General features: G+C 41.2%; 1 protein-coding gene across 19 annotated transcripts in view; it reads left to right on the top strand.

Moving 5' to 3' along the window:
* The window catches only part of FBRSL1 (fibrosin like 1), a 524940-nt gene that overhangs the window by 178935 nt on the left and 323454 nt on the right, over window positions 1-22551 (top strand). Inside the window, exon 1 of one of the 19 annotated variants that reach the window (XM_062010074.1) lies at window positions 10595-10665. The exons of the other annotated variants lie outside the window; for them this stretch is intronic. Coding sequence (XP_061866058.1) covers window positions 10633-10665 — 33 coding nt within the window. The 5' untranslated portion in view covers window positions 10595-10632. Of the gene's footprint in view, window positions 1-10594; window positions 10666-22551 lie in introns of those variants that run through there. 19 annotated transcript variants of the gene reach the window in all.

The raw sequence follows: 22551 nt of genomic DNA, 5'->3' as shown, positions 1-22551 counted from the left end.
TTATTTTCTGCCAGGTGCTAGAAAGTTGTGTGATTACAGGTGCTTGTTTATCTTTGCCCTCTAGCTCAGATGGCTCTTCTAGGCCTCGGTAAGTGAAGAAACACCATCTGGCTGCTGCTGCTGGATGCTGGGAGATTTCCATCTTTCAAATCTTTAGAGCTGGAGTTGTTTTGTTTTGTTTATTTTTTTACATTTTAGAAAGCCTAGAGACCCTTCCAACTCTGTTTTCCCCTTGTTTATTTCTGAGCTAGAGAATGTCTCTTACCCTCTTTTTTATAGCCACTTGCTCCAGGCTTGTGCTGTCAGAGAGTGTTAAGTGTTCAGAACTGACATAGCTTTTCAGGGTTACTACTTCCCCAGTCCCCTGGTAGTTCAGTGGAGAGTATCCTGGTGGTAGCTCATTGAAATGTCTGACAGAGAATAGTTTTTCTGAAACAGATGCAGATGTTACATAGCTTATGGTAGGAGGAGGGGTTCTGTATTTCCCCAACGCATGGAGCACGTAGGTCTGTTTTCAAGAAGAAATCCCCTTGTTCTATGAAATGTGTGTGTTAAAGGAAAAGTTATGTAATAACTCAAATCTGACTAGGCTTTTGCATTTAAAATAATTTTTGTACCAAGAAGGAGAGAGGGAGTTAGATGTAATTGCTGTTACCAACAGAGCTGAAGGTAGCTGTGAGTCAGCTGGAGGAGCAACAGTATTTGAGCAGATCCATTCTCATCTCTCCCTGCTTTGCAGATACGTTAAGAATGATTTTTCTAAAGTATCTATTCTCAATCTAATGAAGTAATGTATTCATTCCTCCATATATCTATAGCTGCTGTAGTAATAGGCAATGTAACTTCATGAAGCAGATGCAGGAAGATAAATGGGAAAATTGCTCAGGACATAGAGGTTAAGGGTGAGCTCTGTGGGCGGGAAGTGTTTGTGCTTATTGCTGTCTTTGTGTGTATAATGGTGGCTGCAGACCGCCTTCACAGGTTGTTTTTCCCCAACCACCTCCAGTGGGGAAAACCAGGATATTACTTTCCCTTGAGAAATATCAAGTGTTTGAGACCTCACCCATCTTTCGTGTTTAAGACTCTTGGTGACAGTCTGCGCAGGAACTGGATGATGAGTTTCCAAGAACATGCCTGAAATACAGCTCACGCAGTCCTGAGCAGAAAGTATCTCTGGCTCTCTCTTAGGCTCCTGTGGTGTGAGGATTAAAGCTGGCTTGGAGAATGACAAATCTGTTTTGTTGCAGCTTCTGAGATTTCAAAGTTTGTTTTGGTTCAATGTTGCAACAAAAGGAAAAGCTTTTGAATGTTGTTTGCAACATAAGCATGTGTTGAAACACCTCGTTTTGGACAACATCGGTAAGGATCAGCCAAGTAGCTATCAGTATGTAAAATGGCTTAAGACAGCTCTGTTAGAAAGGAAGAAAATGTGCAAGTGTGGATTGTATTTTATTTGCCTAGCCATTTTCTTTGCCACGGCACTCTTGTCATCAAAAAGAAATAACATTCTTGCTTTGTTGGTCAAAAATTGCCACCTAACAGCTAGCTTTAGAAAGTGTTTGCTCCTTAAAGCTATGTGGGGTGTATTTATTGCATGTACTTTTTTGGAATGAGGTTTTATATAGGCTCTGAGCTGGCACTGCTGCAAAGGAGCATTTCTGCCTCTTTCCAGCTGGCTTTCATCCTAATGCCTGCTGAGCCCTTGTGGCAAGACAACAGGGGGTTAGGATCATAGTGAACTGGGTTTTTCTGTTTTGGAGTTTTTTTGTTATTGGTTTTGGGTTGTTTTTTTTCCTCATGTTTTTGGACAGTTTGTTTTTAGCCACACCAGTTTCCTGATGTGGACCATGATTCTGTTGGGATGCAGAAGCAGCAGTTACTTGGGGGAGGAAGGTTCCATGCTTGGGGGTGCCACATTGGCTTGTGTCACATGGAAGTGTACGTGAAGTTCTGTCTCTAAGGTTGCAGCATACCCCAAGATTTTATCATCATTCAGCTCTTGACAGATCATTGATATGAATAAATCTTGGCAGGATAGAGGATTTAGAGGAAAGGAGCATAAATGATATGTAATAAAATAATACCTATGTCCAGCCAGCAAGCTACAGTATTCTGCTTGGAGCTGTCTTATCCAAGCACAACAGTTTCCAAGACCTAAAATAATTGTAGGCTGCAGTATATGATTGCAGGTTTCTGATAGGAGGATTTAGTTGAGTAATACTCTTCCACTGTTTGTGCACAAAACCACCTGCAATTTTAACAGCACATTAAAGAGTTTTTAGTTTTCAGGCAGTACAAGCTATGACAAATCATGACCTCTTCAATTAAAATCAATAACGATGCGAGCTAAATAAAAGATTTAACAGCGGGTGGGTGGTCTAGCTGGTGAATTGATTTTCTTTGGGTGCAGGTGAATGTGAACGACAGCACCTCCATCATTAAATAATTTCTGTGATGAGAGACACAATCAGCTTTATTAATGTGACTGTTCTTGTAGACTTCTAACATAAATCAATGTCTGCTGGAAGAGAGTCGCATAATGGGTTAGAGAGATGTCAAAGCAATATAATCTTTGCTGAGTGGATTAAAAAGTGTATTGACTGTGGAGGAGTTGTAAGAGTTTATACTCTCCTTTTCAGAGTAAAATCAAAATCAAGTTTACACAGGTTTAATTAAAAATAAATGCAGGATTCACATCTTCCCTGCATTGCTGCTGCTGCAGCTGGAATACTTGATCAAAACCAAGATTGTACTCTTTTGGTGGCCCAACTGAGCAAAGTTCTGGATACTTCACGATTGCTAATTGTTTTTGACTGTGGAAAGATCACAAAGTTACTGGGATATTGTGAATCAGGTTAGTTAATGTTACACTAGAAGTGATAAGATATGAGACTGAAAAGTCCCTGAGTCTTTACCTTCCTTATCTCTTATCACTTTCCTTAATAGTTATAGTTTTAGATAAAATAACCTCTCATATCATAAAATAACTTACGGTTTATTGGTGCATGACACAATTTTGCTTCCTATTGTCATTTATTGTGCATTTAAAAATGTCAAAGGTCAGTAAATTTTTTTTTTTGTGTCCCTTTCAGCAAGTGCTTTTGAGTTCACATGTAAGAATGTTGCTATTTAAAAGGTCCTGATTTCCGTTTTCCCGATCAAGGTTTATAAGAGAATAAATCAGCAGAATGGATTTGAAATCTGATAGTTGGGATTAGAAGCCAGACATACTTTATTCAAGTTGCTCTGCCATTCTCTGTGGCTCATTTCTCACTTCAGTTTCCTCCTCTGCAAAATGGAAAGAAGACTCAACCATGTACTTTCCTTACTGTAGCTCTAACTGCTAGTTAAACATTTTTAAAGATTTAGGGGATGATAAATCCTCAGTGTTAATAATTAACTCATCTCTCTAACTGTCCTGTACTGTAGCTTTCACTTCTCTGATTTTTATGTTTTTCTTTCATTGTTAATCTTTGCAACTTCCAAAATTTCTTGTTCTCATTGCAGTGAAGAACAAACTTTCCCAGTCTAGTGGACAGTGCTGGGTTGTGTTAGCCCAAATAAACACGGTCTCTGGTGGTGGGGAAACTTGAGCCAGACCATTTCTGGGCAAGATGGGCTTTCTGTGGCAGATAGTGAGAGTAAACATGGTGAATTGTGGCAGCATGTGGCTGAAGGTGGGAGATAAGAAGGCAAATAGGTCTAGTCCTACCTTCTTCTTTAGTTTCTCTGTTGTGTGGGTGCAACCAGCATGTTTTGACTGCTTGATTTCTGTTTGGTGGGGCAATGAAAGATAGAAGTACTTTGGTTTGGGTTCTTTTTTTTTTCTTACTATGTTCTTTATTTTCCAACTCTCTTTGGTTTTGGCAGAGATGCTGGTGGTTGTTTACGAGATTGTGCTGTGCTCGGTGGAGATCCCCATTCTGTTTTCAGTCCTTGTAGTAGAGAGAAAACATTCTCTAGTTATCTTATTGGAAAATGAAATTACAATGTAAACTCTTCCAATTGCTTAGAGCTTGATTCTTGCACATGGCAGATCTTCATCTGAAAGAGAGGCTTGAAGTGCTCAATGACAATAGACTCACCCTTCAATGGGAGATTCTGCAGTGTAATACTATACATAGGAAAAGGCTCCTTCATTTTTAACAACATTGATTAAGTCTGTCTTTCTCATCTGGCATCTACTGAGTGTAAACATCAGCCCTGTTTTTCCTTCACAAGTGTCCTAGCCATTACTGAGCACCAGATAAGTGTTGTATCTCATGTTTTATCTGAGTGCTTTTTAATGCATAGGGAAGCCTTCTGTCTCAAATTGAAACAGATGCTGCTTTAGTTTCCTATGCAGACTTTCCAAATTCTCTCTCAGCCTATGGAAGCTATGCCACCCACTCAGTTGGGCTTATTCTGCCTTCCCTTTTCCCCTCCTTCTATACTTATAGCTTAAAAAACAAGAAAAGCCAAGTCCAATGAAGTTAACAAAATGACAGAATTCTTTACTGCACAGGTTTGCCAGTGTTATGTTACATCTTCAAACTGTAGACATGGGTCTTTTAGAGAACGATGTTCCCTGCTGAGATGTGTACACCATCTGGAGAGGCTCTGTCCCCATATTGGCCTTTGTATGCTGCCATGCTGCACACATTAATAACAGTAACAAATGATGCCATTCCTCACACTCCCTGTGCTCACGGGTTCTTGATGGGCTATTCTGTGCTTGACCTCCTGATGCAGCCATCAGGCAATACTGATGATGGTGGTGGAGCTTTTGACACGGGACATCTGTCTGCTATGAGCTGAAGAGCAACTCATTTCACATAAACCACTTCACAGCTGTGCAAGTACCTACCTGGAGTGGAAAGGTTTAAGGTTGTGTTGGCTGCAGCTCATGTTGAGCTGCTTCATCAGTATTTCAGTCTCCTATTAAAGCATAGTAACCCTGGAATTACTGAAAAAATGTTTTGTTATGTTATATTGACTACTGAGTAGAAATGAACTAGTTAAAGTTCTCTTCTTTGGGAAAAAAAGAAATATTACCCTCTCTATAATTAAGGCCTTAGAGATTTCTGAAGGAATAAAATACAAACCCTATTTCCCAGCCTTCTACCAAGGCCTGAATTATATTTGTATGGATCAAGAAATGTTGTATGGTACAAAGCACTGAGTGAGGGTTTAGGATTATTATGGTGGGTTGATTCTCTGAATACAGAATTTGTGTTAATGAAAACATTTCAGGAGCCTGCGGAGTTAAGATGGCAAATGGGAACAAGAGTTCTGTTTCTCAGAACCATTACAACATACACCAGATGGTTAACTTGTCTTCTAAATCTTTGCACAAATTGGGGAAGCTCTCAGAACTCTACCCCATGATCTTTCAACCCGTTCCCAATATTTTAAGCACTTTTAAGCAAGTAAAAGAATAATTTATAAATCAATTCCAGGCTGTGGAAAGTGAAGCATTTTGCAATCGTGAGAAAGCGTGAGTCACACATAAGACCTCAGATTTGGCCTGGCAGCATCTTGCCTACTGCAGGTTTGTTTGCTGGAAGCTGTGAATCCTGTCCTTGAGGTGGCTGTGAAGTGAGCTATTTAATGCTTATTCTGTGAAAGTCTGGCATGAAGTACTGCATAGAAATCCTTAGTCTTGACATTCTTCAAATTATCCCAACAATACTGAGAAATGATGTTATTCTAAGTTATTCTTTTTCGTAGTATCAGTACTAATTTCAGGTTCTTTGAAATTTTTTGTTCTTTAATCTCTCACAGAATCTGACTTTTGCTTCAGCACTTCTCATGCATTTTCTTTTATGTCCTTCATGAGAAATTACACTTGCTGCAGTAAAATAATCTTAGTACTGAAATAATAGATATATTCAAGTATGAATTACCTTGGTGGCAATAAAGCATGGGTTTTTATTGCTTGCTTATCAAGGAGGGTTTCTGTTTGAGTACACTGAGTTGTAAATGCATTACATTAGAACAAAATTTAACCTGGATTGGTAACTGCATACACAGTTAATCCGTGAAGACAGTACAGATTGATATGGCAACGATTTTTTTAAAAAGACCCAAAAATCGAGAAGTGCTTTCATGTTTTTTCTCCACAAAGAAGCTGTCAATAGTATTGAAAGAGCAGATGAGTATCTGTTTTTGAAGATTTTAGTGAAGAAAAAAATAGCTAATAAATAGGGAAATTCTTCTAGATCAAGATCATTCCTAATCGCACAAGGAGAACCTCAAACACAGGAAGGAGCTGGGGTACCTGGTGCTGAGGGTGACAAGATACTTCTCAGGGCATAGCTGATATCCCATGCAGCATTTTCAGCAGCCCTCAGGTTTTTAGGGCTTGTTTACAAGAGGAAATAACCTAACATATCTCAACACATTGGCTAGGTTGTACTTGGGCTTAGCAAAAGCTCTGAAGAGTGTGTACTTGGCTATGTGGCAGCAGAATAGTAGGAAGATATCTCTTCAGCACGTAAGAATAATATAATGTTGATTGCCTTTGGTACAGAGAGATGTGAGTTTTATACTCTCTAAATCTAGCAAGTATTACTGCAGCAATTTCAATAACACTGATTAAAATCAATCTCTCTAAGTACAAGTTAATATTTCTTGATCCATATTGTACAGCATAGCGAAATAAAGTGTTGTCAACAACAGATTATAAACCCCAAATGTTTTATTCTTGGATCATATCCAAAAGTAGACAGAAGTAACACACCACTTGATGGGTAATTCCATTCTTTAGGTTAATTTATAATTTTTGATGAGATAGATGTGTTTGGTCATGGATTGACCAGGATTTTATAGTTTGAAGAGAGTAGTTTGGCTGCTTCAACTATTTTTTTTATAAGTCATTATTCACGTAGCCCTGTGGTAGTACTGACAGCTTTGTAATCTGAAAAACCTGATCTGATTAAAAAAATCAAGAGTCTTCTGCTTGTGTTGAATAACTCTTCAGCACTCTGTTCCCTAGAAGGCAGGGGAGACCGGTTCTCTCTAACTGTCAGCAACTCAGGACTTGAAATCTTCTGATCCTTCTTGATTTAGGAATTTGCTTGTATGAACATAAATACAAACAGTTCCATTGATTTAATAATAACAGTTTCAGAAAATCATGTGAATAATCACACTAAAAGACCTGCTACTTGGGATCTGTCTGGCTCCTGTTTATGTGGTTATTTTCCAGTGTAACTGCTGCAAACTTAAGGATGGAAGGTGACCTAATAATAGGATCAACTTTTAAGCAACATTTAGATAATAAAATTAATTACTTAATAAAGTGCATTTAAGTTCCAGGCAGGATGTTGTATCCAACCTATTCTGTTTGAAGGTGCCATTGTTATTTTGCCAGTAAGCGAATGAGGCTACAGTGTGTTACGGAACAACTGCAGGAGGAGAAATCATTTGTTTTGTGTGTGCAAGTGTGCCTTTTGAAGGAAACTTTAATAATTGTGTTGACCAAACAAAAATTCTCGCTTCTGTGTGCTTCACAACTGCCCTTGTTCACCCAGTCCTTTGTATAAGGAATGTGAGGTAAATATTCTTAGACAACTGCTGATAAAAGGCAGGCAGAAAGGAATTTGTGTTCTTACCTAATTTATTACTCTCTTTTGTTGCTGTTGTTTTCATTTATGAATTTGCTGAACCCAATCACTGTCTGACACTAACAGCAGGAATTGTCTCTGTTGATAAAATTTCAATGCACTCACTTCCAGTGCAGATATCTCCCTCCAGCCCCACGCTCCTTGTGATGCCTCTTGACCTTGGTTTTGCTGTGAGCAGATACCCGGGGGTGGCTCACGCGAGGTACACACTGCTCTGTCGCTATCGATTTGTGCAGGTGGGCACAAGGGAAGGGCTCGGGATATTTGGTCGATGGGATATTTGTCATGTTCAGCACAGTTTTTTAGGATTGTTTCCATATGCCTTGCTCTAAAGGTAGGATTTTTCTTTCAAGGGCAGACAAGGAGGAAACAAGTCTCCAAAGTCTAGGCAATGTAGCTTTAATTGGTCATACATCTTGATGGAGCAGAGGTAGAAAGGAGGAGACCATATGGTGTAACCTTTATTTTTGTTAGGCTCCCTGATAAGCCATTGATTTGATAAGAAATGCTACTCCATTGGCTGATCTCACAGGGTGCAGTTGTTCTTTGATAAGCATGTGTTTACTGTCTGTCATAAATGCCTGAAGTGACAGTTTATGGCAGGTTGGATTGGATGTTTTAAATGCTGAGTGGATGTATCATAACTGTGCTTTCATAGGCCGCTTTACTGTGCACGCTGGCTGGCTGAAGAAAGGGGTCGAACTGTAACGTTCATTTGCTTTTGAAGCAGACCAGTTGGGCCCAGGAGTAAATCTTATACAATAGAGACCCATTTTAATGCAATGTCTAGTCACAACAGGTAACTAGATATTGCAATTGTGACTAGAATGCAATATCTAGTCACAAAAAGCCATGGAGGAGGAGCACAGAAATGATGTGGGGCTTTGGTACAAGCTGCACGTCTTTCAGAATTAGGTGATTGGTTTCTCCCATTGCAGTAGATAGTCATGTTGTCTGGATTTTGATGTAGCCTCCTTTAGAGCAGTATTCTAACACATCAAAATGTTCAGTAAATCAACTAACTTCTGGTGCATTTTTCTGTTGCTGGAGACCCAGTACTGTCCCAGTCAGAGATATTCAGGAATGAAAACAAGATTATTCTTCACACTGTAAGAGAAAGGCAAAAACTCATCGCTCTTTGGGCTGGTGAAGGGTACCAGTGAGCTGGCTAATTTTTCTGAAACTCAGGATTGATTTTTTCTGCTTAGGATCAGAAGACACTGTCTGATTTCTATAGCCACGTTTAAATTTTGTAACTTAAATCAGTTTGCATTTCACATGTCAGAAACAATGATTTATAGAGGAAAATGGAGTTTTGCATCTGTTTTGTCTCTTGATCCATTAAGTTTTGATTAAAGCAAGTTTTTGAAATAGGGTGTTAAGGAATTTTCCATCCTTGGTGAAGGGATTTCTTGTTTTTTACAGCATCTGGTTGGGGTTTTTTTTCCCCTTCTATGTACATATGCCAAGAAATCTTCAATTCCCTTTCCTGATTTTCAAAGTTCAACTTGAGGGAATTGAGCAATTTCTCAAGTTAACACCATTCACTTTCTCTTCCTATGAAGACAACAGCTCTGACCGAGTCAGTTACCGCACCACAGAAGGAACCTGGCTGCGATTTACTCCAGGAACTTTCCTCTAGTTACTCGAGTAACTTAAGTATCTCGGACTGCTGTTTCTGATGCACTTTGCAGATGCTGGGTGTGGCCAGGATCATTGCACAACAGATGTACTCAGCTCCCCAGCCTCCCAGGAGCTGTGAAAAACTTGAGGGTAAACTTGGGTGGTTCTAAAGCTGCTCTGCCCTGTCTTACGTACATAAATGCTATGTGATATAGGCAAGTTACTGCTTAGGTTTGGAGACAAAGGAATGTGTTAGAAGTTTAAAATAGCTTTTCTATCCCACCATAAGAAGAGAAATCATTAGGAACTGTCAAGGCAGTTTCTAGCGTCCAAAAGAAATTGCATCAGATCAAGAGATGCTTCTGTCCAGTTGAGGTATCTGGTTTTGGTTTGGTTTTGGATGTCACTTGCCAGCTACATTTCGCATGAATAAGTGTTTTCAGATGTCCTGTAAATCAAAGTGTGGCCCGATTTAAAAAGTCTACTGCAAACAAAAATGGAGAAAAATAATAATGGATTTTCTGGCTGATGAGTGATGCTGGGAGAGGAGACATTGAGCTAAAAGGCTCTTGAGCTAATCCTGCCTTGCGACTTGTGGGTGAGACATTCTAGGTGAGAATCCCACAGGGCTACAATAAAATATTTCTGTGATGTTACACCAAATCAGACCAGGGCTGAGGCTGATCCTGCGTCCTGTTTGCTGCCTTTGATTTCCCTCTCCTTTTCCACACAGCAGCTTGTGAAAGATGTAGCCACCCCTTTTCATGGTGGACCTTTGTGAAGCTAGGGAAAAGGACCATTTGAATTCAGAGAGAAAATAATGATCCTTTTGATTAAGCAAGCTGGCATTGACGGCCAGGCTGCACACACCAACACAGAGAGCTCAAAGGGCACCTGCCCGTAGCACAAGCGGTGGCAGGAAGCACGCCAGCCTTTAAGACAGAAATATTGGCCCTGTGTTTGGAAAGAACAGAGGAAGAGAGATTAGAGGTTAAACTGGAAAGAGTGTTAAAATATTCTCAGCATACGAGGACTGTAGCTGTGGATTTAAATTGCTGAAATTACCTTGTCAGGATGCCTTATCAGCTGCTGTTCTAGTGATTGTTTGGTTTAGATAAGAACTAGAGTGCGATAAAACCTTGATAACAGTTTAGAGATTACAGGTCTTTTGAAACTGCTGGCACTTGCTAGGGGCTCACCGAGCTGCTGAGAAGCCACAGTTGGATTTATTCCACTGCATTTCTTTTTTTTCCTCCACCCCTCTTCTCTTATTTTGTTTCATGTTTTTGTTTAAGTGCTTAAGTTCTTGTTTTGGATCATTATTATTTTGAGACACACAGTCTCTTGCAAGCACTCTCTGGAAACGGTGCATGTGTGCAGAAGAGTTGACCTGTGCTGAGGAATGGAAATGAATGCTGAAGAGAAGAAATACAAGGTACTTCTGCGCCTCTCGCCATCTGATCCAATTTAGATGCACTGAGGTGCGCACAGAGTTTCAGAAGCTACAAGGATACCAAGGCTGGGTCAGTCACTGAGCTTTGTAGTGTTCTCCTGGCACTTCCCAAAACGCAAGGTTCCTGTAAAAATCTATTAGTTTACAACAGCTCGTTTAAAGGGAATGTAAAATACCAGACCTTAACAATCTACCTCATGTTTCTGGCAGCACATTTGTGCTGCTTATACTGATTTTGACTGTTATGCTTTGGGTTATGTGGTTTCATGGGTGTTCTCTAGGTAGAGGCTAGTACAAACCTCCAGCTGAACTCATGTGTATGTGCTGAATGGGGAAGCAGCAGGGTTATGGAAGCCAATGTGGTATTTTTTTGTTTAATTCTTATTGAAGGTGATTTATATGTTATGGCCTTGTTTTGCTTCTTCCTTTCTTCTAATGCATTATGCACTCAGCAGCTCTTGCACATCTAATAATGTGTGCTGCTTTGTTTTTGAAAGTAACTTAAATTTATTTGCTTTTTGTGTAAAAATAATTTGAAATGGGAAAGCAGAGGAACTATGGAGCTCAGGTAAACAATGGGGAAAATGCTGAATGGTTAGAGAATGGAAATTCAGGGTGAGTTTTCGTGGTGAAAACCTTTCCAGTATTCTTTGCTTTTAAATTTCTGCTCATGCTAATTAGACTTAATATAAGTAAAGCAGTGCATCCAGGCATTCCTTGTCTACAGATGTGTTTTTAGCCTTCCGAGACGAAGGGTAAACTTAAAATATTATGAAATAAGCCTGCAGAAGAGGTGTCTGCTGAGATAATGATATGTTTTGTGTGTTAATTGTGTTTACAAAATTCTGAAATAATCTGTGGCTGGTCACAGTTTAAGCTTTTCTTGGTTTGGTACACAACAGAGCTGTTTGCATTACACCACTTGATTCTCCCACCTAATAAAAGCATTACCTTATTAAACAATGTACAGCTGACTGCATGGTATTGCTGGCACAACAGGACAGTTGTCTTAGTCTGAGCAGCATTTATATAACATACTGATGTGTAACAAATGCTGCTATTATCTGAGTATTAACAGGAGTGTCTTGTTGGTCAGACTGGATCTCCACCTTGCTTTTTACACCACTGTGCTGCTGGGTTCACCACACGACGTATTTTTGTCCCGTGGTTCTAAGGGTGCGGCTCAGCCGGGAGCTGAGGCTGGCAGGGCATTGGGGCTGCAGCTGCTGGACCTGGCAGGGATCAATCTGGTGAGCACTAACAGCTTTTTCCTCTGCCTCTAAGAGTGGAGAAAATACTATTTGAGACAGTATATGAGGAAGCCTTGACTTTATGTTGTGGGATAAAATATGTAATAATGTAGAGCCTCTGTGTTGAAGCTGATGAGGAATTGGATGGTGCAGAGCTGGAAAGTGTTGGTTTCTAGTGCTGTTCATCTGACCAAAGAGTCTTGAGATGTCAAGGTGATTGCAACTTCTACCTACTTCCTGTAGCATGCTTCACTTTGGTTTTGCATTTGTTGTGTTTTTTTGACTTGATATTTGTGATGAGCTGATTCCATGTAGCTTACTAATTTGGGGTTTTTTTCTCATTTACTAGCAAATGTTGTTGGATCCTCTGTTCCACTGTTTAAGCCTGATAACGTGCTAAGTGTGCTCCAATTGGCACAGATGACATGACACGTTCTACAAAGTTCACAACAAAACTTTGGACCACATCAGTTTGATTATCTGGGAATATGTAAATAATTGCAACACAAAGTACCAGGGGAAATTGTACTCTGGAATAACCAGACTATGCTTTGTTGTTGGTTTTGGTTTGGGATTTTTTTTTTTCCTTGTTTTTAACCTGAAATGCTTCGGTTTTTTTCCTGTAATATGGGAGGAACCTTTTTGGCAGTTAACTTACCAAATGTACTCATGTGTATGTTTACAACTACTGAAGCACATTCTCTAACAGCACTGGTAAAAGAAATTAGAAGTTAGGAGGCTAATAATTCTGTATATTGGCAATTTTTTAATGAGGCCATATTTGTGTTGGAACTCTGGTTTCTGTCCAGGGACAGATTAATTTTCTTAGACTGTGATGATGAGGTTTCTGATGCAATGATAGTTTGTTGATTTTTTTGGTATTGCTTAAGTACCCATATTGGATACGTTCTGAGAAGCATTATGTAAAGTCTCTCTAGCTCTAGAAGAGATGACACTAAGTAAATAGAGCAGTTAAAATTGGAAAGAAAAAGATTTATCAGACTCTGTTTTTACAAATACTGGACTGAGGTGCAGGGTGACTACATGATTTCCTTGGGCTTCTACAGGAGGTCTATGAAAGAAGCAGTTAAGCAGAAGATGAACCACAGCAGAAATAGAACTCCAAACTATTTGAGTTACTAAGTCTAATCAAATAGTAAGAATGAACAAATAAGCTACCCAGCAACTGAGGTACATAATGAGTACTCTGTTATATTCTTCTTAATTGCATTCAGGTGCTCATGGGCTGTATTTTCAAGTCTGTATTTGTGACTTGAGACTGTATACTTTGTTTTTTCCACTTAATGAAAGCTCAACATTTCTTTTGTTCCAGAAAAGTTTAGAACTTAGACAATGAAGCCAAATTATCACATGCCTCACAATAAAATAAAGAGCTGGCAGCATAGTCTTTCTTGGGGAGACTGTGGAAATACCCCAGGCTTGCTCCAGCCATACTCTAATTAGAGGTTTAACGCTCTGTTAATATCAGCCCATATTTGCATCACTTGAGTAGACGTGGGCTGGGACTGGTAAGAGCAAAGAGCTGCTGGCCACTGTGTAGTGTGGGGATGGTCAGAGCCTGGAGCTTGCGAGAGAACTTGCAAAGGGAGAGTTGGTTGGCTTTTACCACCCAAGTCAAACTGCCTGAGTATTGCAAATGAAGCCTAACATGAGCTGCCATGGCAATTTGTTGTATTGTGGAATGATTGCCAAATGGCTATTCTTCCATTAGAAGATTGCAGTCATTGGCTTGAGTGAAAGCATCCCTTGTGGGTGTCCCCCTCAAGATACACAGTTTCACAGAGCTCCTGGGGGTATAGTCTTACTGATTCTTGTGCAAGAAGAAATTGTCTAAGATCTGGCAGAGCGTTTCAAAGAATTCTTTGCAAAACTCAGGTTTTGTTTTTTACCCTGAAGTTTCATTTTGAATCTCAGCTCCACTTCAGGTGTTGCTGAAAGCAAAACCTAGTTAACTCTTCTGGGCTGGAACAGCTACCAAAGAAAACCTCACGAGTCACCTATAGCTTGCATGCAAAGCAGTAGGATAGGGAAAACAGGTGATAGATCATTCTTCAGGTTCTTGAGAAGAGTCTTTTGGAGAATTAAGAGTTTTGCATCCACGTGACCTCAGTGTCCCTGCTGTTGTCACCTGGATGTTTCAACTTGGGACTCTTACACAAGCAGATACCAGCTTACTCTTTCTTTCATTGCATTCTGCTTTGACAGTTAGGAGGTAACCTCTGTGTTACCTCTTGTGGTTTGGTACTAATAGTGACAGGACAGTGATGTCCCTTCCTCTAGAGCCTGACTTTGAGTTACTGTTTCTGTTATTTCTCTCCCCTGCATGCTTCTGTTATTGTTCACTACCACCAAAAATGCAGCAGCTTAAATTACACAGAGGAAACAAACGTAAAGAGAAACAAACATAAAGATACCAGTCTCTGTTTTTCCTGTAGACCTTAGCACTACATTTGTCTGAAGGAAAAGGTAGAACTGCATCCCCTCAGTTTGCTCCTTCTCCTTTGTGTGTGAGTGTGTATGTGAAAATAGAGATGTATATAAAAACAGTCTCACTGGTGAAACCATGGTGCTGTTCCTAAATGTATAGTAGCTCAGAAATTGTGACTGTAAAAACCTGGTTTGTGACCTGCTGATCACCTTTCTCATGTCTCCTAAGACATGAACAGTCTTACAGTAAAAATTAAATGCAATGACAGTGCTTAGAGCAGTTTTAAAATGGCCAAGCTAATTTGGGGTTTGAGTTTTACTCCAGAAGCAGTTCAGTTGCAGGGGATGTCAGGCTTACATCTTGAAGATCATGACTAAACCACACTAATTTACTTAGCTACAGCAAGGAATTTGAATTATTCTATGAGTTTGGGTGGTTTTTGCTTAAAACCTCTCAAGAAAGGCAAACTTTAAGCTACCACACACAGCTGGTGTTTCTAATAAGACACAGATGTGTTTTGGGATCTCTCCCATCTCCTGCAACATTTAAATGTAGATAAATAGAACTTAATCAGCTATAAATAACAGCATGTCATGCTTGTGGATCACTAACCTTCTCTGGGACTCCCACAGGACTAGGGTTAAGCTTAATTACTTCAGTCTACTACAAACAACAGCATAATCAGCTGTTGGATATTGCATGGAGGGAGCATAAGGAAGCAAGTCAACATCCATAGCCAGGGATGCGATGCCCTGATGTTCAGTGTAGGATATTTATAGTGTTTCAAGAGCAATGGGATTGTTTTATTCTCTGCTTTGGATTCAGTGCACTGGAGGTTTAAAGGCAGCACTACATCTGTGAGTATTGTTATAAAAACAAACTCAGGAGGCACCTATGAACTCTCTTTTTGATCCCCTTAGGGATATTTTCCTTTCCTTAGAGATAACTTCTCAGATTTGCTGGAATAAAAAGATGATGATTGTAACTCTTTAACTCTGTTGTAGATGAAGGGCAGTGATTCCTCTATGGTCACTGCACGTTGCTAATTTAGGAGGGCAGATTGGTAGGCTTGGTCTGGAGTGTGGTGACTGTCAGCCACAGGCACTCCTAGGCTGGGGAATACAATACGTGTCAGCTTCCAACACCGGCATCTGGGTGTCTGGCCAGGCTGGCCTGCAGGGCAATGTGTTATGGGGCTGCTGTCTTCCAGCATCTCTCTGCTGAAGCAAATGTGAGACAAATGTTGGTGAAACCACTAAGACTCATCTTCCTTTGCTGACAGGTTCTGCTCTTCCTGTCTGGGCATTACTCAGCACAGCACTCTGGTGTCACCTGTGCATTCAGCAACTGCTGTATCTCCCTTGGGATGTAAATACCACAGGTTACCATGGATCAATAATGAAAGCAGCTGCTGTAGAGGCAGTGCCATGTTTATACACAGAGTGGTTTTTTCTCCTCTAGTACTCAGTGCAGACTACTATAATTTTTTGATCCTGTTTGAAACGTAGGCTTTCTGCCCCTTGTCTGCCTCTGTGTGATTGTCACACCTCTTGATGTTGCACTTGACCTGAAATATCTGCAATATGCAATCACTAATAAGTTGTCTTGAAGTATTTCGTATGTTAACACGGAGGTGACGTGCCAGTCTGAACAAGGTGCTCTTTGACCATTGCTCAACACACAGCCTGGTTTCCCCAGTTAGCAGTGCCCATTGCTGTTGCTCTTCCAAATGGCAAGCCATGGCAAGGGAACTGTGATGTCCATACTGCTCAGTTATTCCTATTTGTATTGGTAGGAGTGGAGTACGTTTTTGCTTAGTAATTTATTTGTTCTTTGATATGTTTTTGGTTAATTGTCACTTCTCTCAAAGAGCACTGGCTAGAAGATACTTCCTAGACTTTTTTTCTTTTAGTTTCTGCTCTTGCATGATGTCTGACATTGAATGGGTTTTGTGGTTTGCATAACCTTTTCCCAGCTGTGGTAAGTTTGAGCTCTAGGTTTGTTTCTTTCCCAGTCCATTTGTTTTATGGGAAATTTGTCACTGCTCCACGTATCCACTCCATGGTACCGCAAGTGTTTGACAGGTAAAGCTGGGTGAAACCTTGGGTGATTCATCCAGGAGCTGAGGGCAGTCTTTACAGCTCTCCTCAACAACAGGGCCTCGAAGGGGCTGTGTGAAGGAAAAACAACAGTGCTTTGGCATTCACAGTTTGATTTGTGGTGTAGATCACATGCAGTTCAACTGCCTGAAGTCAGGGTTGGGCTTGGCTCAGCGCAGGGTGGGTTTTGATGCTGGCTGCTGCCCCCATGCCTCTTTTCAAAACAAGGGGGAGGTATTGAGGTATACAGCTAACACTAGATTTCCCATTTTCCTTTTTTCTTGCATTCCTGGACAATCTATTTCCTTCATGGAAATGTAATTAAAACGTTTCTGAGGGAGCAGAGCCAGTGCTGGGGGCTGCCCGCAGCAGTGCCCGCTGCCCCTTCCCGCACACACTCCCTGCTTGTTTGATTTTCCCTGCTGTGGGCCAGGCTCAGGAAGACAGGGGAATATTTATTTACAAGATGTCTGTACAGATGTTTTCTTTGTGGTTTGCGGTGCATTGGTGCCACTTAGTGGGGGGAGAATTGAATTGACAGCTTTAACAGTGAAGGGGAAAAACAAGGAGAGAGGGATTTTGTATTCCAGCCCTACCTCCACCTCCTCCAGCTGTGTGTCTGCAGTTTAAAGACAAATTCAAGTCTTCTGCTAGCCACAGAACTGCTATGGGTACTGGAGGCAGCTGTTGGCTGAGTAGTGCTGGCAGGCTGGACATGCACTCACCCTAGTCCCAGCACAGGAAAGCTGCACTGAAAGCACCACTCAATATTAGGCTAAATAGTCTGGCTTTGCTGATAGAAGTTATTCCAGCCATGCCTTGCATTATGCAAGTTTTTGGCAGGCTTTAAAAAATCATTCTCCCTCTGTGTTATGATTTCCACTTTTCGAGGTGTAACGGGAAAGATGATGGAATGGGATGGTGTGAGCTCTGATTCCAGTTTCAGAGGAGCCAATCTATACAAATTGTTAACAGTGTTTATTCAAAATCCTTTAACTAGATTTCATACTGATTTCCCTACAGAAAAGCCTGTGGGGAAAAAAAGAGAAAATCCTATGCTGTGATATTTGTAAGTAACCCATTTTGCTCCTTCAAATGAATGTTATGGTTAACTAATCATATCTGGAAAGAGGTATGGATGTGTGCTGTTTGCAGTTACAGAGATGGCCATCAGCCACAGACCTTCACGTGAGCGTGGAGTTTCATTATGAGGTTGCAGTAGAACATGTTGCACTTTGCAGCATCCTCTGTTTTGGGGGCTGTACAGTCATGGAAAAGCACTGTCAAGATGGCTAAAAACCATCTTGCATTTGATTGGTATCTGTGTATTTTTGCCTCATGTAGGAAAGGATATTTTGGGGTGATTTTTGTCTTGAGTTGAATTGAATTGGTTCTTTGCATGTGAGCTTATTACCTTGGTGAGTTGTTTCCTTGTGTTCCTCTGCAGGCATGTGGCATGTCATGCCCAGGCCTCCAGGGAATCTGAGCCTGGTTTTGCAACTCTTCCAGGTGGGGAACTGCTGCTAGTTTTAGTGGAAGTTTTGGGCATGGAACAGTTACACCTTCAGTCCTTAAGAAAACATACTGACCAAGGATTGTACTTACTGGCCTTAATCATACCTACCATAGCTTTAACCTTAGCGAGTCCCATTACTCTCAAGCAGCCATTCACAGGTTGCCACATCCCACCTTCAAGCCTTTGGTACCTTCCCCTGTGTGCTGCCTTCCTCGTGGCTCCTACAAGAGCGAGACGAGCGTGGCCGTGGCTGTGTGTCCCTGCACGCTGCCTGTGGCACATGCCAGCTCCTGCCAACAGATGCAACTGCCAACCTGACAGCTCCGGGGGCTGCACAGGGGGCAAGAATATTTGCATCTCTACCTCAGATTTGAACCCATTTGTGTCTCACTTGTGCTCTCACCAGAGGGCACTGCACAACATGTTGCAGCCTAATAAATAACCTCTTAACCTGCTTAGCTGCTTTATGCTCGGTGGCATGTTTTACAACGTTACCTGGAGTCCTTGAATACTGGTTCCCATGGCAACCTGATATAGCATTTTTATTCTTTATTACTATCACTGTTTTATTGCTGCCTTGTTCAAATGTGCTGTCATCTTTATTTTGCCTTGGCGCGTGTGTGTGTGTGTGCAAGCCACAAATCTGTTCCTAAAAATTACAGTATTAAACCATTTAGTGGATTTGGAAAAAAAGGGTGATGATCTGTCACTGTTGATTTAACATTAGATGGAGAAGCACACCATAAATGGAAACAAACAAGAGAGGAAAAATAAACCAGCAACCCAAATATTAATAGAGGCAGCTTAGGATGTGTGATGGAGGCACATATAGTTGGGTAAAAGTGGGATAAATACTGCTTCTGTAGGGGAACATTATAGTCTTAATTTCTGTGAGAAGGCATACTGACAGTGACCAGATGTTGGTAGGAGCAGGATTTGGCCAAAGATGGTCATGGGAGCAAGGACTTAAATTGTTTTAAGGTGAAGCTTGAAACATTTACAGAAGGAGCTGTACGGCCCAATAGGGAACAGACAGGAAATTCAGCTGGTTATACAGATCCTTAATATGGATTGGGTTGTGGATAACTGATTGCACCATATTTGTTATGTTAATCCTATGGTTGGTATGTCCTGTTTCTCTGCAAGGGCCAGGAAAGATTTCTTCTGGGCTTTGGAGGGGATGAGGGTGGACAGGAGAATCACCTTTTCTGAGGGACTGGAGGTGGAGCAGGAGATGGGTGTGCTGGTCCTCCCAGTGATGTTCGGATCACTTGCTTAGCAACTCACAGTTGCTAAGATCAGCCATTGGCAGATTTGATATTGGGAAGGAAGGTGGATTCCTACAGGTGGGATTAACAGGGATCCTGAGGAAAGAGTTGGCTTTCCTTCTTTAATACAGAGCACTATCCTCTAGGAACGTTTAGAGATTTTACCTGAAACATGTTTTCTTGCCATTGGAGGAGATAGTGAGTGATAGTGGCAGGAGTGATGGGAATTTGGAGGAGCTGAATTTCTTTTACAGGCCTCCTCGGGAGAGCTGCCAGCACGTAGTCAGGGTGCTAGCAGCTGTGTTTGGGCAGGGAGGATCAGTGGGGCTGCCTGGCCCCCCCATGGGCTGTGCCCCTCTGAAGCTGGGTGGTGGGGACTGTTTGGGCCCAGCTAATCACAGCTGACGGAGGGATGGGATTTTTCTTCAGGGTAAAGATTGCGTTTCTGGGCACGGCGAAGAAAAAACAGAGCTAAAGGCAGTGTGATCTTGTGCATACAGGAGCCAGCTGGCAAACCCCAGATAACAGATATCTTTCTAAGCACATGTTAGGAGCAGTGCTGTTTTCAATGGCTCCCTTGTACATGCTGTCGTCTTCCTTCCCTACTCTAAGTATTAGGGGGCTGCTATTAAAATGTTTGTTCTTTCTTAGCTTCACTGTCTAAGTCACTCTTTCCTATCGACTGCTACTGTGCAGCTCAGCACAGCAGTAGGATATAAGTATCCCCTGTGTAGAGAGAGGATGTTGAAAGGACTGGGGTCAGGGCTGCCTCCTCGAGAGTGATCTCCCGTATTTAAGGAATGGAGAGGCATCTTTTGAAAAGGTGTAAATTATCTAGGACAGCACATAGAATTTTACAACCTGTACTTAAATCCTTCATTATATCTTGTGCCAGCAGCAAGGCAGATTCTGTAGCCTTTTCTGAGAACACTAAGGCAGAGATTCAGATGCTTTGGAGGATGTATCTGTTCTTCCAGAAAAATCTGAGATGATTTTCTCCCCCAACCCTTTGTTCTTTGCAAATTGCTTTATTCTGAGGTGATGCCTTGTAGCAGGACAAGTTTGTCTCTGAGTCTTTGGCAGGGAAATTTCTTCTAAGTGCTTGAAGTGCACCCTCGTTTATCTCCAGAACCCAAAACAGAACAGATACAAACTGATCTGTAACTGGAATTATCTTCTTGCTTGGGAAATTTAGGGAATGAGTGTTACCAGGACAGAATGGCTTTTCTAAAATAAAAACATTTCTAGATTGCCAGACTGATTATTAAGAAGAAAAGTAGGGAGAGTGGCATGGGGAAGATAACATGTTTTCAGGAAGCATATTTCAGTCAGCTCGGAGCTGCGATCTTGGCGAGCTTCTCAGAGTGAAAAGGAAGTTAAGGGGAGCTGAAAGTTTCTTAGAGAAGCAAATATAATGGCTCAAGTGTGAACTCCCTTAATGGAGAGGACAGATGGGAAACATAGTAAGAGATTACTTTAGCTAAATCACAGGCTCTTTAATGACCTGAAACTCAAAAGCAACATAAAAAATTTGGAGCGTAGGTCTAACTATTGAGAATGATTTTAGCATGAACATGAGGGCCAAAGTCCAAATGGGCTACAGTTGGCTAAAGAGCTGAAGGGCAGCCAGAGGGGTTTCTGTAAATGCATTTGTAGCACAAGCTGGACCAGGGGATGTGTTAGTCCACTGCTCAGTGTAAAGGAAAAGCTCTCAAAAGATGGAACTGAGAAAGGAGAAGTGCTGAATGACTTTTTATTCTCTGTTCTTTCTGAGAGGGTCAGCTGCAGCCATGCAGCCAGCATGCTATCAGGAAAGAGAGAGAATAGGTTTGAATACTTAAGTTAGCAGACCCTGGAGGAATTCAGCTCTGGGTAGTTAGAAAACTGTCTGAAGCGATTTCAGTACCATTAGTGATAATCTTTGAAAATCTGTGGAGGACAAATGATGCTTGAGAAAACTGGAGAAAAGAAAACTTAATGGGATATCATTCAAAAAGGGAGAAAGGGGGGAACTCTAGGCTAGGAAGCCTATAATGCCAAGAGACGTTTTTTTCAGAAGAGTGTGATAAAGATGGTCAAGTTTTTTCAAAGCATATAGAAAGCAGCAGCCCCTTGAAGAACTGGAGACCTGTAACTCCCACAGTAATCACTACTTCCATTAATCCTTGGATGACATACCAGAGAGCACAGTTATTCACTTTACAGATCATGCTAAGCTGAGACAAGTACAAGCATGGCCGAGTTCAGGACTAGGATTCAAGGGGATCTGAAATAATAGAAACAGTCTGAAAAAAATTAGGTTACAGCCTAGCAGTGGTAGGCAAAGCAGGAATGAAGGACTGCAAAAGATAAGAACTGGTCAGTTACCTGTTCTGCCAGAAATTTACAAGTGCCTGGAGAGTTTTGTGGTTACAGCAGATCACTCAATGTCCCTGGATCGGCAGTGCCATCTTGTTATAGTGCAAAAAAAAATTGTCAGGACATAGGGATATGGTTTACTATAAAATATGCAAGGCATTCTGTTTAATTCAGTTCTGATGGTGGTGCAGTATGTTTTGTTCTGAGTGTCACCGTTTGAGGAGGATATGGGCTGTTAGAAGAGGCATGAGGAAAAATATGCCACAGGAAGGCTAGTTAAACACGGGGACCAGTTTCTCTGCAGAGGCTGCAGCTGAAATGAAGCACCCTCAGGTGACTTTGCAGCCCAAAGTCATTAAAAAAAATTAAAACATCTTTTTACCTCATAGCAGAAAATCTGAGAGATTTTCCCCATGCCCAGGATGTAGCAGTGGTAAGTAAATGAAAATACAGATTCCACCTGATTGGAAAACATAGAAGCTTTTTTTGACATGCAGGTAACCAGCTAAAGCACGAGCCTTTGGGCATCTCGTGAAAAGATTCTGTATCTGGAAGTGGCTTTTTTTTTCTTCCCCTTGGGTAGCCCAGCTAGATAATACTAACACAGGTTCAACTTCTCCCCGTGACTTTCACCTGCCTGGGATCCTTAGATTGTGACAATTGAAGCATCAGCAAAATGGTACAATATTCTTGTGTTCTTTGTGGACTTGAAAGGTAAATTTTCTAATTTGATGCTGTGGTTTGAATGTTAATGAGACAGATCATAGAATCATACAATGGTAGGGGTTGGAAGGGACTTTTAGAGATTCCTGGTATAAATACTGCTGTTTTACATGAAATGCTGAAGGACAGTGCCTGGAAATTCCTTGGTCTGTTGTTGATTTTTCATATCTCCTGTCTAGCTCTAAGGGTGCCTGAAGACCTATAA

This window comes from Colius striatus, chromosome 17, assembly GCF_028858725.1.
Source record: "Colius striatus isolate bColStr4 chromosome 17, bColStr4.1.hap1, whole genome shotgun sequence".
In the NCBI taxonomy this organism is placed as follows: Eukaryota; Metazoa; Chordata; class Aves; order Coliiformes; family Coliidae; genus Colius; species Colius striatus.
Note: the sequence above shows the minus strand (reverse complement) of the source record. Positions and strands in the feature narration are given on the sequence as shown.